Source organism: Triticum aestivum, chromosome 1A, assembly GCF_018294505.1.
Source record: "Triticum aestivum cultivar Chinese Spring chromosome 1A, IWGSC CS RefSeq v2.1, whole genome shotgun sequence".
Classification (NCBI taxonomy): domain Eukaryota; kingdom Viridiplantae; phylum Streptophyta; class Magnoliopsida; order Poales; family Poaceae; genus Triticum; species Triticum aestivum.
In genome coordinates this window covers 16,357,658-16,374,780 of record NC_057794.1, presented here as the reverse complement: position 1 = coordinate 16,374,780, position 17,123 = coordinate 16,357,658, and the positions used below count along the sequence as shown (strand labels likewise).

Here is a 17,123-nt window from a genome sequence, read left to right as displayed (position 1 = left end):
CGGGCATTCATTCAAATTCTCGTATTCACCGCGGTAGAGGATGCAGTCGTTGATGCATGCATGTATCTTCAGAACCTCTAAACCTAGAGGGCAGACAACCTTCTTTGCTTCGTACGTACTGGCGGGCAACTCGTTATCCTTTGGAAACATATTCTTCAACATTTTCAGCAAGTTTTCAAATGCCGAGTCAGCTACACCTGCCTCTGCCTTCCATTTCAGCAAATCCAGTGTGCAGCCCAGCTTTTTCAGACCATCATCGCATCCGGGGTACAGCGCCTTTCTGTGATCCTCTAACATGCGATCCAAATTCTCCCTCTCCTTTTCAGTTTCGCAGCGTCTCCGTGCATCAGCAATGGTCCGACCAAGATCATCAACGGGATCATCACGTGCCTCTTCTTCACCTTCCCCTTCACCTTCAGCATCCTCCATGAAAGTATCACCGAAATGAGCAAGATAGCTTTCATCGATGAAATCATCCCCTTCTTCATCTTCTTCCATTATAACCCCTCTTTCTCCATGCTTGGTCCAACAATTATAGCTTGGCATGAAACCGTGCCGAAGCAGATGCATGTGAACATCTCTTGAGGAAGAGTAACCCTTCTGATTCTTACAGATAACACATGGACAGATAACAAAACCCCCCTGCTTGTTCGCATTAGCCACTACGAGGAAATCTTTCAAACCCGTAGTGAACTCGCCGGAGAGTCGGTTACCGTACATCCATTGCCGATTCATCTGCATTATTATAATATAAAATATATAATTAACCATCATGCATTTGTTAAACTAACTAGCTACAAACAATATAAATTAAACAATGAACTGCACACATGCATATTTTATCAATGACACATCAAAGGTTCATCAAGTTGCTAACCGCGATCGAGGAGTGTGGCTCCAACACTTCATGTCATGTTTGTTTCATGCTCTTGGGGCATTTCATCAAACACCTTATGTGCATAAGAGGAACCAAAAGCAAACCTACACCCACTTGTGAAGAGAATGTCTCCAAATGGCTAAGTGTTGGCTGCTGGATGGGTATATATAGGGGAGGGGCTTTAGTTGCGGTTGGCCTGGCAAACCGTGACTAAAGGTGCCCGAAGGCCTTTAGTCGCGGTTGTCCTGGCCAACCGCGACTAAAGACCCTCACGTGCGCCAGCTGGCCACCGAGCGCCCTGGGACCAGGCCTTTGGTCGCGGTTCACCTCCAGAACCGCGACTAAAGGTCCCATTAGTCGCGGTTCCTACAGCTTCGCGACTTATGGGGCTGGACGGAAGCCTGTTTTTCCACCAGATAGCAAGCATCCCGTGTTTATTCGTTGGCTTTACACAAGGCAACAAAAAAGTGTTAAGCTCGAAGTTAGGCTGAACGGCTCAGCTCGAAACACACTCCGAATAGACACACTCCAATCACCTGCCAAAACAAAGTACGAGAACCGGCCTGCCCAATGACCTCCTAACTGGCAACTGAGAACACAACAAACGTACGTAGCAAACCGCGTGCCAGGAACTGGGCGAAAGATCTGCCGACTCTTTGTGAGATGGAACTTGGCAAAACTAGACATGCCACGCATCGGCCTCACACACGTAGTACGTCTGCCCAGATGGAACTTGGCAAACATGCATGCCATGTGGCATTGCCGTTAATGGCGCGTCTCGTCTACCACCCTGTGTTTGACGAGTTCTCCGTTTTACGTAGTCAGCAGTAGTTCCTTTTTGTTTCGCCAAGTTCCTGACAACAAAAACTCAACAAACTTGACGCGTTTGTTTCAACGCTTTGGCCGCGGTTTCCGATCCCCACGCTTTCTGAAATGGAAGATTACGTTTGGTTCACGTACTACGTATTGGCTGCAGGCAGGTTTTCTGAAACGGGCCTGCACAGAGTCGAAAACAACCGAGCGGATGGTGATTAGAATACCGGACAGAAGCGCACAAAGCAAACAAAGCCAGTATTCCATGAAAGAACATCGGAAGCAGCGCTTCTTCATACCGGAACCCATTACGTTACCTGAGACGGAACCAAACGCGTCATTAACGATTGCGACCCGGTCCTGCCGTGTCTATTTGCTGATGGCAGAACACGGCAAACCCACTGCCAGAGTTGTTTTTTGTTTCTTGCTTTTAAAATTCAAAACCTTGCCACGACTGCTAAATTAAGCTGATTTTGTTCGTGCACCGCGCTCCTTAAGACGGCTATTATGGTAAAGTTGCTCTAAGTTGCAGGCGCTCCCATAAGAAAACAAGCTCTCAGTCGTCGTCGGTGTATTTAACTCCGGTAGAAAAAAATTGAATGCGTTAGCAAATCATGTTCTATAAAGTGGCAGCACTCTGAGTGAGTTCTATCACCAGAGTTGAGAAATACATTCTTACATTAAGTGCACCTTCCAAACCCTTGCTAGCAAACCAGAGCACAAGCTAGCTACTTAGCTAGTCCCTGGTGCTGATCAATGGCGGCGGTGAAGTTAGAGGAAGTGAGAAGGGCACAACGGGCTGAGGGTCTGGCGACCGTGCTGGCAATCGGCACGGCCGTCCCGGCCAACTGCGTGTACCAGGCGACCTACCCTGACTACTACTTCAGGGTCACCAAGAGCGAGCACCTCCCGGACCTCAAGGAGAAGTTCGAGAGGATGTGCGAGAAGTCCACAATCAGGAAGAGGCACATGCACCTCACCGAGGAGATCCTCAAAAAGAACCCCAGCATCTGCTCCCACATGGAGCCATCGCTTGACACGCGCCACGACATTGTTGTCGTGGAGGTCCCCAAGCTCGGGAAAGAGGCGGCAGAGAGGGCCATCAAGGAGTGGGGCCAGCCACTATCCAAGATCACCCACGTCATCTTCTGCACTACCTCCGGCGTGGACATGCCTGGCGCCGACTACCAGTTGACGAGGCTGCTCGGCCTCTCCCCGACAGTCAAACGCCTCATGATGTACCAGCAAGGCTGCTTTGGCGGTGCCACCGTGCTCCGCATGGCGAAAGACATCGCCGAGAACAACCGCGGCGCACGCGTGCTGGTGGTCTGCTCAGAGATCACCGCCATGGCCTTCCGTGGCCCCAGCAAGTCCCATCTAGACTCGCTGGTTGGTCATGCACTCTTTGGCGATGGTGCATCCGCTGCCATCATTGGCGCTGACCCCGACGAGCCCTTTGAGAAGCCACTCTTCCAGCTGGTATCAGCGAGCCAGACCATCCTGCCCGGCTCCGAGGGTGCCATCAACGGCCACCTAACGGAGGCGGGGCTCACCATCCACCTTCTCAAAGACGTGCCCGGGCTCATCTCCGAGAACATCGAGCAGGCGCTCGAGGACGCCTTCAAGCCTCTAGGCATCCACGACTGGAACTCCATCTTCTGGATTGCACACCCTGGCGGGCCGGCGATCCTAGACATGGTCGAGGAGAAAGTTGGCCTTGACAAGGAGCGCATGCGCGCCAGCCGAGAGGTCTTGTCCGAATATGGCAACATGTCCAGTGCATGTGTCCTCTTCGTCCTCGACGTGATGCGTAAGACCTCTTCCCAGGATGGCCACGCCACCACTGGAGAAGGTAAGGAGTGGGGTGTCCTCTTCGGCTTCGGCCCTGGCCTCACCGTCGAGACACTCGTCCTCTACAGCGTCCCAATCGCAGCCACTGCATGATCGATCAGCAAAGCACACTTTATTTATTCACCAACAGCATAAAATCACCGACACTATAAGTGATTACGAGAGCAACGGTGTGATGGCTGTCCTGAGTTTTCTTTATACCTGGTTTTTCACTTTTTGTTGTGTTTCTGCTGTAAGAATTGATATGCGTTTTTCTCCAAAAACCTTGTTGTATGTGCTCGTGATGTACCTGATGTATTTTCGTAACGTTCAACATTATGCTTCTTATTTGTAATTTTATAATGTATGCGCTGCATTGTCTCTACATCCTCAATCAGGTCCGGTTCAGCTGCCTGTCTCTTTTCCCTCTCTTACTCTTTTCCCTCTCTTCGTGATCATTGACCTTCTTAACCATCTGTTCACTTTCGCAGTGATTACTGCATAATCCATATGTTTGGATGCTTTTCTCGACAAAATTGAGCATCAAGAGAATATAAACACAATGGGCTCACCTAACCTCTAGATAGTTAGGATGCACACAACCAACACTAACATACACATGCAAACATGCCAACAAATAGCAAAGTCGTATAAGACCAAAGTTATGTGTAGGCAAGAAAAAAACAAAAACGATCAAATGGCACTGTCGACAAACTACATTAATGACCATATCTGCACCAACCATCTCATGACACCATTTAAATGACGAGATTAGTCAACAACAACACCTTTAAGAAAGAAGCGACACTCAATCGCCGCCTTCAGCGGATCCAACCACGCAGGTGAGAATCAAGATTTTCACCTTGAAGGACCAATCCGAGTGTATCCGAGCAATGCCTTCAACAAGGTAATGAGTAAAAACATCATCATTGCTAGGCATAACCAACTCAAGTCACCTAGACTTTCACTCATGTGTTGTGGCCACCACTTTTTCGTGCTCCCAGTAGCTACATGTGGTGTGTGACAGCCGCCGTTGCACCATCATCCCTTTGTGTCAAGCCGTCGTCCATAGTTTGCATCTCACCGTCGAAGTTAATTAACCACCGGGTCTGGAGGAAGAAACCCTCACAAAGACCTTTCGGTGACCACCGCAATCGACAACCAGGCCGCCGCCAGGAAGAGATGATCCAGTTGTCGGTGGGGCCAGCAGACAGCAGCGCGCCGGATCTAGGTGTAGCAGCCACACTGGCGACAACCGCCGGATCTCAGCATGAGATGGAGCCCGTGCCACCCAATCTGCAGCCGGACAAGCACGGAGTCTGACCGGATATCCAGAGGCGTACAAGCGGTGCCGCCAGAGGATGAAGGCCGTGGGCGGCTACTACCGGATCTGGCCTGGGACGACCCCATCGCAGCACCGCCCAAAGCCATGGCTGCCGTCGACGAGAACATGCACGTGCAAATGAAGGTGGCCTCAACCAAGCACATAGGTAGCTTGATTGAGTTGCTGCCCAGCAATATGCATGTCTAGCCGAGCAGCTACGTACGAGCAAACCTGCTAGCAACGATAGAATCAATTGGATCTCTTTGTATTCTGTGACCTCAGGGAGCCATAAGCGGGAAACCGCCACCACCGTCAGACGCCAAAAGGCATCCTCCAGCGAGGGCAGGAGGGAAAGATGGGAGGAGAGGGAAAGTTGGGCGGGAAACGGCGCCGCCGCCTGTGTCGCCCCCGAAGAGCGAAGCTGGGGCGGAGCTTTACTTTTGGATCTGATAAAAGCGTGCTCCACATGTTTGGGATGCTAAAGCCATGTACCATAGAATGTGCTCAAGAACAAGTATAATGTGCTCCCAGTAGCGAAGCCTATTTACATGGCATTTTTGCCTACGTGAAGGAGAGAGACGTGAAAAAAATGAAGGAATGGGCTCTTATGCAAAAGCCTGTCTCTACACATGCTTCTAGGAAAAAACATTTAATTAAAGTAAAGAGATTAAGGGAAGTGAGAAAAATTTATATTCTTCTAGCCAACCTTATAGTCAACACTACTGTATGAGCAATTAATAATGCTAACGCTTGATGACATGTCATGCTCGTATAGCCAGCAGCTGGCTATACTATTAACCGTGCTCTAATTAGACATATTATTCATTAAACCCGTGAAGCTGCATGAACTTGTATTTTCTGTATTTAAATATAGGGACATCCGGGACACTATTTTGATCAGCATAATAGTATTTAATTTCTAATTTTGTATAGATAAAAAGGAACGAGTCAAACAGCTCCATCCATTTGTGATACTAGTACTGTTTGCATCTATACTCTTTTCCAACCATCAATTGAGGCACAACTATGCTTGTGATATTCTTGTTGTGTAACACCTCAGAACTTTGTATTTATAATAAATGTAACAATGTTCCGTATTTATATAGGTTGCATGTGTATTGGTGGTTATAGTTTTGCAAATGCAAAACTGGGTGGATGTATCATTTGTTATCCATTTTCCCACAAATTATGATGGAGTTTGGTGTTAATGTTTGCCATCGATAACATCTTTTCCCTTGGTATTAAGTACTGAAACCATACACTTTATATTGATTCTAAGTGGAAAGAGGCGATATTGAACCCATTTATATTACATAAACATGTATTTTCATTTTTTTAGAGTTCTTTGTTAAACTACATCAGATAGGTGACCTGATTTTCACTTTTTATTAATGATTAAATTATTTTTCCAATGAAAACACACATGTGCATATGGGTTCATGACATGGATAATTGTGTGTGTGTGTGCATGAGATCTTTCTGACAGATGATACATGGAGAGCATAATTTTATAATCTTGTAGGGGTATATTAGGATGGAAATTTGATCACATGATGATTTTAGTACTATCTGATTATTCATTAATAAAAAGTAAAAATTAGGTCGACTATCTGATGGAATAAGCCACAACGTGTGGTGTGTCGGGTTCATCGGGCGCGTCGGGTGCGCGCGGGATGTGCGGGACACACTGGTGCGGTCGCCCTCATCGGGCGCGTCGGATACGCGTGGGACGTGCAGGACGCAGCATCGTAGGTGTGTGTGCATGTGTGTGCTCGTGGTATGTGTGGCGTGGTGGTCAGCGCGTGAGCTAGCTGGACGGGCGCGCATGCATGTATTAGTTGCGGTGTTTAGCAGGTTGTTAGCAGCGGCCGATGGAGATGGCCGCGTCATGCGAGTAGCGTGCATGGCCGGGCTGATCACTTGCATGCAGCGGATAGCTAGATAGGAAAAACGTGGGCGTTGCATTTGCTGCTGTAGGACTACAAAGCTGCCGTCATGGATGTATCTTTGTGCTGGAGTTTGAGCTGAAAGGAAAAAAAGGCGTTTGAGCGCTGGGGCATTGGTCGCCAGGAAAAAGGTGCTTCATCTACCTCGCGTAAAAGAGAGCGGCAACAACATTTGGTATTCAGAGATACGGTTCGAGGTGATCATCGACGGCCATGGCGGTCGTCCCACACGGCGGTGGTGGTGGGGCGATGGCGTTTGCTTCAAATTTCGTGAACTTTTAATTCGAGGAACTTTTTTTTCAAAATCGATGAACCTTTTTAAAATTTCATGAACTTTTTTCAAAGTTTGTGAACATTGCTTCAAATTTTATGGACATTTTTATGTTTATGATACCTTTTATTTATTTGGATTTTTTTCAACTGTTGACCGGTCAACTGACCAACTGTCGACCGGTCAAACAAGATCGAATGAATGATGCGATCCAGTGAACTAGGCGATAGGGACATGCCAACAGGCCACCTCGGTCGGCTCAGTTTGCGGGCGCATGGGCGCCTGAACTGCCAACGGGCTCTAAAGGCGCCCGTTAGGACCTCCCCAAAAGTGTATCGTGTCATTGGGCACGATAGAGAAGAGTTGGTTCCCATATCTCACCCTGTTTCTCTCCATACTGCACGGCCGCTGGCCAAAGCCTTCAAGAGTTCATTGACGCCGAAAACCCACACACTGCGGTCATAATACTTAATTGTTTGTGCCACTGATTTGTTCACATATGCAGTCCAATGCCATAGCGGCTGCGCCGCCGCCTTGAACGCGACGACTCGCGTCCTTCTGGCGGATCAGGTCTCCAGTAAGCACTACTCCCTCGGCAAATCACTGACCTTGGCCGAGATGTTCTAGCATGCGACTAGTGTGCTCCCATGCATGAAAGGCGTCCTCGGGGTGGTGCTTATGAACCAGTACGTGGTCATGCACTACAGCCTCCATGGCGCGGACGCCGACGCTGGGTATTGTTGGGAAACGAAACATGCAATTTCAAAAAAATTCCTACGATAACGGAAAATCTATCTAGAAGATGCATAGCAACGAGAGGGGGAGAGTGTGTCCACGTACCTTCATAAGTCAAAAACGAAAGCGTTAGTTTAACACGGTTGATGTATTCGAACGTCTTCTCGATTCAACCGACCATATACCGAACGTACGACACCTCCTAGTTCTAGGGAGAGAGGAGGAGGCCGGCCTAGGGCGCGCCAAGTGGGAGGAGTCCCACATGGACCCCTAGTCCAATTCGGACCCCCTTTCCTTTTACCAGAAGGGGAAGGGTTGATGGAGAGGGAGGAGAAGAAGGAAAGGGGGGCGCCGCCCCCTTCCCTTGTCCATTTCGGACTCCTTTCATTGGGGGGCACCTCTTGTGGGCTGCCTTGCCTTTCCCCTATGGCCCATGTGGCCCATTACTTCCCCCTGGGGGTTCCGGTAACCCTCCCCTTCCGGTACTCTGATACGTACCCGAAACACTCCGGAACCATTCCGGTATCCAAATTGTCAGGACCCCGATTCTAAGTCACACCGAGCTAGCCTGTAACACCCCATATCACATTGCGGCCTCACGCACGGTATCCCCACGGGTGTCGCCTTACCATGGCCCGGGACCGTTTGCGCTTTTTGGTTCACGTATATGATAGTGTCGCTAGCATCCATATGACAGAGAACCTAGGTCGACATGACTAGTCGTGAACCCAAAGTGGCACTAACTTATGGGGACAGGCATACATGAATCAACATCGAGCATGTCGGTCAGCAGCGTGTGAATCCGGGCTGTAGCAACTGGGCTAACAGGACTCCGGGAACCCGGGTTGTAGCAGGCTAGCAGGACTCCGGATGTCACCGCGTGACATTTCCCCGAAGGGACAGACACATGAACGAAGTGAATCACGTGTCGGCCAGTCTTAGTGTTCCAGAGCAGTAGTGCTGGGCTAGCAAGACTCCGATGAACCGGGCTGTAGCGAACTACTATGTCTCATGGAAGCACAAGGCTACATTTCCCCATAAGAGAGGCTACCAACGATGAACAACTAGGTTGTCGGATCCCACACGTACCAAGCATTTCAATCATACACACAATATGCTTGATATGTGTAAATACAACATGGCATCACAACATAACTCTACGACTCAAGTATTTATTCATTAGGCCCCGAGGAGCGAGATATTACAAACATGGGTCTCATGACCCAACACTCAGAGCATACAAATTAAAGCACATGCGGAAACTTAACATGTCCGAATACAGACTTCTACAAATGAAAAAGGCTAAGAAGCCTGACTATCTACTAGATCCTACCGAGGGCACAAGATCGTAGCTGAGGTATCAAGCTAAACGTCGAAATCCACGTGGAATTACTAGCGAGACTGAAGTCTCTTTGCAAAACATAAATTAAGCAAGCGTGAGTACAAATGTACCCAGCAAGACTTACATCAGAACTAACTACATATGCATTGGTAGCAACAAAGAGGGTGGTGGAGTTTAACTGCAGTAAGCCAGCTTTGACTCAGTGGCTAACCTGACTACTGCAAATAACTCTTTGAGGTGGCGCACACGAGTCCACATATTCACCATATCAATACACCACTATGGATCCGCTCCCGTCTCCCTACAAGAACGCCATCCATAGCACTTACGCTTATCTTGCGCATTTTAGAGTATCCACTTTCACTTGTCTATGAACGATGCAATGGGTCCAAGTTTCCATATTCAAGGAATCCGGCTATTGGAATAGATAATGATAACCCTGCAGGGGTGTATTTCTTCACACACGCTCTCGCCACTTACCACCATGTACACGTCGTGTACCTCGGCAACCTTCAAACGGAAGCCTGGCGAGGGAGTCGGCCACGACCTAACTAACCACACAAGTCTCTCGTCCAGGTTTATCGCCAATTCGGGTTCCATCCGCAAGGAGATCCGGCCGGGGTGTCGCTCACGGCCCCAAACGATGTGTGCAGGGTTCCCAAGCCCACCATCCGGGTGCCACTTTGTACACCGTGCCACCGTGCCTAGTCTGTCCCAAGCCCACCTGTACCGGGTGCCACTTGGTAGACTACTAACACTACCTACAAACAACAGAAACTAGTTGCAACTCTTGGACAGAGATCGAGTTGATTAATAAGCCGAGAGGGGCCGAGTTACCGAAACCCAATGTGTGGTAGTAACTGTTCATGGATCACAAACACAAAACTCAGTTCCTGAGAACGGCTGCAATGAGACAACCCACCATGTACTCCTACATGACCTCTCACCGCTACCTTTACCAAATCATGTTCACACACTTAGCTCTCAACGGTAGGACATGTTCATCGCGTTCCAATTCATTCCCGATGAATCAGACCTGACTCAACTCTAAGCAGTAGCAGGCATGACAACAAGCATGAATGAGTAGGCACATCAGGGCTCAAACAATTCCTACTCATGCTAATGGGTTTCATCTATTTACTGTGGCAATGACAGGTCATGCAGAGGAAAGGGGTTCAACTATCGCAACATGTAACAGTTGAATCGTTGTTGTCCTAATGCAATAAAAGAGAGCAAGAGCGAGAGAGTGGGATTGTATCGGAATGAACAAGGGGGTTTTGCTTGCCTGGCACTTCTAAAGATAGTATAGCCCTTCATCAGTGTCATCGAACTCATCGTCGGAAACATCGTCTACTAAGAGGGAACAACCACCGGCAAACACAAAAGGAACCATAATCAATTCAATGCACATTCATATGAATGATATGTCATATTAAAGTACTGAATTGACCTAGTGCAACAGTTAGTTATTGTCAGGACCCCGACTCAATGCCACATCGATCTAGCATGTAACACCTCATATCACTTTGCGGCCTCACGCACGGTATTCCCACGGGTGTCGCCTTACCTTTGCCCGGGACCGTTTGCGCCTTTTGGCACACGTATATGACAGTGTCGCTAGCATCCATATGATAAGGAGCCCGGGCTGACATGGCTAGTCGTAAACCCAAAGCGGCACAGACTTACAGGGACAGGCATCCATGACCCAGCATCGAACGTGTCGGTCATCAGCGAGTGAATCCAGGCTGTAGCACTGGGCTAGCAGGACTCCGGTGAACCGGGCTGTAGCGGGCTAACAGGACTCCGGTATTCACCGCGTGACATTTCCCCGAAGGGACAGACACAGGAACGAAGAAGGACACATGCCGGCCAGCCTAAGTGTTCCGGAGCAGTAGCAAGCTACCATGGCTCAGTGGAAACACTAGGAGACATTTCCCGGTAAGAGAGGCTACTAAAGATAAACAACTAGATGGTCAGATCCCACACATACCAAGCATTTCAATAACATACACACAATATGCTCGATATGTGCAATACAACATGGCATCACAAAATGACTCTACGACTCAAGTAGTTTATTCAATAGGCTCCGAGGAGCGAGATATTACAAACAGGGGTCTCATGACCCAACATTCAGAGCATACAAATCAAAGCACAAGCGGAAGCTATCATGTCTGGGTACAGACATCTATAAATGAAAAAGGCTGAGAAGCCTGACTATCTATCAGATCCTGCCGAGGGCACAAGATCGTAGCTGAGGTAACAAGCTAAACGTCGAAGTCCACGTGGAACTACTAGTGAGACTGAAGTCTCTCTGCAAAAACATAAAATAGGCAAACGTGAGTACAAATGTACCCAGCAAGACTTACATCAGAACTAACTACATATGCATCATTATCAACAAAGGGATGGTGGGGTTTAACTGCAGCAAGCCAGCTTTGACTCGGTGGCTATCCTAAACTACGACTGCAATGTAACTCTTTTGAGGTGGCGCACACGAGTCCACATATTCACCATATCAATACACCACTATGGAATCGCTCCCGTCTCCCTACGAGAACGCCATCCATAGCACTCACGCTTATCTTGCGTATTTTAGAGTATCCACTTTCACTTGTCTATGAACTGATATAAGCAACCCAGAGGTCCTTTTCCGTGGACACGGCTATTCGAATAGATTAGGTTAACCCTGCAGGGGTGTACTTCTTCACACACGCTCTCACCACTTACCGCCGTTTACACGACATTTACTCGGCAACCTTCAAGCGGAAGCCCAACGTGGGTGTCGGCCACGGCCTGCCTAAACACTCAAGTCTCTAGTTCAGGTTTATCGCCTATTCGGGTTCCATCCATGAGGAGATCCGGCCGGAGTTTCGCTCACAGCCCCAAACGATGTGTACAGGGTTCCGTGACACCAAACGGGTGCCCGGTTTACCCGGCCACGTGCCTACCGCATCACAGCCCACCCCTACGGTCAGCGCTGCCCACGGCCTCCAGCATACTACAAACACCAGAAACTACTTGCAACTCCTGGACAGAGGACAAGGGTGATCAAGAAGCCGAGAGGGTCCATTGGTTTCGGGCCCAATGCGTGGTAGTAGCTGAATCATGGATCACAAACACAGAACTCAGTTCCTGAGGACGGCTGCAATGAGACAACCCACCATGTACTCCTACATGGCCTCTCACCGCTACCTTTACCAAATCGTGTTCACACACTTAGCTCTCACACAGTAGGACATGTTCACACGCCTCTGATTCATCCCCGATGAATCAGACCTGACTCAACTCTAAGCAGTAGTAGGCATGACAAACAAACATGAATGAGTATGCACATCAGGGCTCAAACAACTCCTACTCATGCTAGTGGGTTTCATCTATTTACTGTGGAATGACAGGTCATGCAGAGGATAAATGGGTTCAGCTACCGCAGCAAGTAACGATATGTCGTTGTTGTCCTAATGCAGTAAAAGAGAGCAGGAGCGAGAGAGTAGGATTGTATCGGAATGAACAAGGGGGTTTTGCTTGCCTGGCACTTCTGAAGATAGCATTGAGTCTTCATCAGTGTCAACGATCACATCATCGGTATCACGTCTATCGAGAGGGGACAATACCGGCAACACAGAAAGGAACACAATCAATGCAATGCACAACATGATGCATGATCATGACATGGCAAAATGAATGTGTTTTGGGCTAATGCAACTAGCAACAGATTAAATGAAGTTGGTTTGAATATAAAATTCAAATTCAAACTCCATATGTGATTATTCAAATGCCATTTATATGATTTGTGCTAAACAGCATCTATAAGTTGTTCTAACATGCATGAAAATGGTACAGATGGATTCCTTGAATTTTTCTGATAATTTTTCATATATAAATTATTTAATTTGGAGTTACGGTTAATTTTCTATGATTTATTGAAGTTTTAGGCATTTTCTGGAATTTCCTGAATATAATTAAATCCAGAAAATACTTTATGACATCAGCAGTGCGTCATGCTTGCATCAGCAAGTCAACAGGGCGCCCCAGGTCAAACCTGACGTGTGGGGGCCACACGTCAGTGACTATCTAATCTAACCTAGTTAATTAGCACTAACCTAGGTTAAGTTAAATTAGTTTAAATCTAAACTGGATTAGTTAGCCGAGCGGGGCCCGCATGTCAGTGGGGAGAGGGGGAGGTCAAACCGGGCAGTGGGTCAACCCACGCCGGTCAGCGGGTCAGCGGGCGCCGGCGTTTAGCCGCCGGCGAGCCCGACGCGGCGGCGCAAGTGCAATTCGCTGTTCCGGCCACCAAAAGGGTCGGGGAGGGTACCTACGGGGAGCTGGGGATGGGCTGAGGCTCTTGGTGGAGGGACTTGAGCTCGGGGCGGTCGGAATCGACGCCGGCGGCGAGCTATGCGGCGGCCGGAGCTCGGGCACGCTCGGACACGGCGTTTTGGGGCACGGAAGGAGGAGTGGGTAGGTGCTCTGGGTTCCCGGGAACGCGACAAGGACGACAGCGTGCTCGGACGCGACGTGCGGGGCCTCTAGCCGCGGCGACCTCGTGGCCGGCGGCGACGAGCTCTCGGGCTCGGCGGAGCCCGTGGTTAGAGGAAAGAATCGGCATCAGGGAGAGGGGGGTTCGGTGCGGGGGCTCACAGCGATGGCGATGGGATGCTCGGCGAGGTCGGGGACGGCCCGGAGCCGACGAATTCGTCGACGGCGACCGGCGGGTCCGAAGAGGGGAAGAACGGCGGGGCGGCGCCTCGGGGCTTCTCCGGTCGCGTGAGATGGCGGGGAGGGTGAGGATGGAGTGGCGGAGCTGGTGGGCTAGTTGGGGGAGCGAGGGAGGCCCTGTGGCCACGGTGGTGGCGAGCGGCGGCGACGGCGGCTCCGTTCGGGGAGGAAAACAGAGAGGGGGAAGAGCGTTCGGGGAAGAGAGAGGGAGCAGCGAGGGAGGAAGAGGAGCGAGGGGACACGGGGCGTGAGGGGGAGGCTCGGGAACGACTCGGTGGAAGCAGGAGGTGGCCGGGGCGCTCGGGCGCGCGCCACGCCTCGCCTCTGCCTTCTGGCAGAGGAAGAAGAGGACAAGGGGGGGGGGAAAGGTGGGCTGGGCCGCGCTGGTGGGGGAGCTGGGCCGGCTGGGCTGCACGGTGAGGCCGGGTACTTCTTCTCTCTTCTTTTTATTTCTATTTTAGTTACTGTTTTCTATTTTATGTAATTGTGTTTGGATTTATTAAAAATGCCAGAGCATTACCAAAAATCATGCAAATGACTGTGGCCACTGTTTGGAATATTTCCAACAGTAAACATTTCAGTTTGTGATTATTTGAGCATTTAAAATATTATTAGCAATTAAATGCCCAAATGCAAATACTATATAATTTAATTCAAAAATCCAGGAATAGCCTATAAATATGTTCATCATTTTTGGAAGAGGTTTTCACCTCTAACAGAAATTATGAACATTTCCAAAGGGCATTCTGGGTTATTGAAAATATTTTTTTATTGAACCTAGTTAAATTTCATTTGGTGCTAGGGTTTCAACAATCCCCATTTCGAATTTAAATGAAATTTAAACATGGTGCAACACTCTAATGCATGCACTAGGCATTGTCAGAACTAGGGATGTGACAACTCACCCCCACTAAACAAGAATCTCGTCTCGAGATTCAAGCGTAGGGTAAGGTGAAAGGGAAACGCAACTAGTACAATCTTCACGATCCAGGTTGCACTTCATAGGAACGTTGATTCGAACACCATCTTTGTCTTGTCGTCTTGCTCTGAGAACTCCAGCTAATCATGACAAGAAGAGGAAAGGAAAACTCTAGAAGGATCGGTCTTCTTGAAGGTCGAACAACTCACGGAATGAGACATAGAACCATCTTTCGGTTGAGACACGAGATACACATCAAGAGAGGTGGAAAGAGACAGATGACGAAGGTTCACTAAGTAGACAACAATTTCACGCTTAAGAGGGTGGCAAACGATTGTCAACGTAGCGAGGAGTTGAGTTGCCATGATACCACGACGAAACATCCTGGAGGAGGGTGATTCGTAGATTATTATCTTAAGTGGCAAAAAGAATTACTTTTGATTCAGAGATCATTGGAACTCTTTATACCAGCCTAAGGTAATCACAAGCGATCATTTGGAGGGGGTCGGTAGAATGGCATACTCGGACTTGGATGATGTGGATTACCTTGTTGAAAACAACGTAATGAATGAATTTTGCTTATCACCGGAAATGGAAGAGACCCATGGTAGAATGGCACACTGGCGGTGCAAGCTGGGAACAAAATGCAAATGCTGGGAATGATTCTGGTAACTGGGGAAGAACCCAACAATAGAGAGTGAATTCACTGTTGGAGTGGTTATAGCATAACCGAAGAATCTGGGGCAATCCCAGCTAGTGCTGATGTTAAGACATAGCGCTTGTGCGTGCTCTCAAGAACTTGAGCATTTCCACAATCATCAAGGTTTTATCAACAACCGCGTCAAGGGTGCTGACAACACAACATACTACCATGATGAATAGCGATGGACGATGCAGATGCGAAGGAGGATAACACTTTCTCAGATTTCACCTTAGCGAGGCCAAGCAACTAAAATCTGGATGATCGACCGAGAGACATTTAGCACTCCGCTTCTAATGTTCTCCTTGGTGTGCTAGTATAACCCATTCATAGATATGGTTTGATATCTAAAACATCAAGTAAAAGGTCGGACTTCGGGAACACAAAAATCCATAGGGGCAACTAGGGAGTAAATCCTACGAAGTCCTTATGGGAAGGTGGCCAACTGCTTCAATCAAGATACCACAATAATAGGTCCTTCGGCTGGGTGGTGCTGGCCACGACATCCACTTTACCGGTTATCAAGGGACCAATATTATAGTTCTTGGGAAATGTTCCAAACCATCATATCTGCCTGAGATTCAGATCTGGTTGGTGTCAGGATAATCCAGACTCATCGAGTCTAGGAAGAAAAATGAAAGTTTGCAACACAATTCGACGAGATGACGTTGCGAGATTCTCGGGAAATGAACTACGATAGCAAGCTCCAAAACATGAGCTGGTTCTGCTACAAACATGTGAACACGTTGTCCAAGACAAGCATGACCACAAAGTAGTCTTATAATAAAACACTACCGAGTTCAGGAGGGGGAACCATCAGCGAGGATATCGAAGTTTTGTACAAATCCATCTGGTACCTTCGGGACTAGCACTTAAAACTTATTAATCTTGAACAAATCAATCAGTGGATTGGTGTGCTAGGGACCCATATAGAATGGAGGTTGCAAGTCTCCGAACCACAGAATACTTCGCACGTATGCATGACTGATTTGGGATGATTCCAAAGGAAACAACATTGACTTTCTCGAATCCACGGCGGCAACTTGCATCAAATGCACATGGACTGGAGGAAGTCACTTCTTACATCCGAACATTTGCTCCATGAACTAGCATGAAGAAATGCTTTCAAAAGTTTCCAACACTAACTTAATGTTCAACAAAATCATGGAGGGAATAAGGATGTTGTCAATGGGCTCAACAACAATTCATCCGGGTTTCCTTTTAAAAGGAATTCCATAGTTAAGTGAACACGGTGATAGCATTGGTCAGACCAAAGATGTAATGGTGTATGCTCGAGGGATCAACCACGAATAAGACAACATTACGAGCATCGTTGGTACTGATTTGATTTGACGATAGCCCACACTCAAATCAAAGGATTGATAAGACAATAGGTCCAACAACTGATCACAAGGACCAATCGATGAAGATATCATCTTTCTTCAACACACACTACACAAGAATATCCCTTTGGAACGAACTAAGTCAGGCAAGCTTTTATCTTCCAACTCTCCAAGTTGTTGTCTAGCTTAACCAACTAGCTCAGGGATATCTAACACCAATTCTTGGAGAGAAGGTAGTTCACAAGAAACCAACTTGATCACGAGCTCAACATAACAGTCAGGGGACAACCTGGTAATACTT

The 17,123-nt window shown here is 48.2% G+C and overlaps 1 protein-coding gene across 1 annotated transcript; it reads left to right on the top strand.

Moving 5' to 3' along the window:
• The first annotated feature begins 2,446 nt into the window (after positions 1-2,446).
• LOC123186969 (chalcone synthase 2) lies at positions 2,447-3,634 on the top strand. The gene has a single exon (XM_044598705.1). The coding sequence runs from the start codon at positions 2,447-2,449 to the stop codon at positions 3,632-3,634; it is 1,188 nt and encodes a 395-aa protein (XP_044454640.1).
• Positions 3,635-17,123: the final 13,489 nt, after the last annotated feature.

Excerpts from the sequence above, each read along its gene's own strand:
- LOC123186969 (XM_044598705.1), top strand. The coding sequence starts at position 2,447 with ATGGCGGCGGTGAAGTTAGAGGAAGTGAGAAGGGCACAACGGGCTGAG.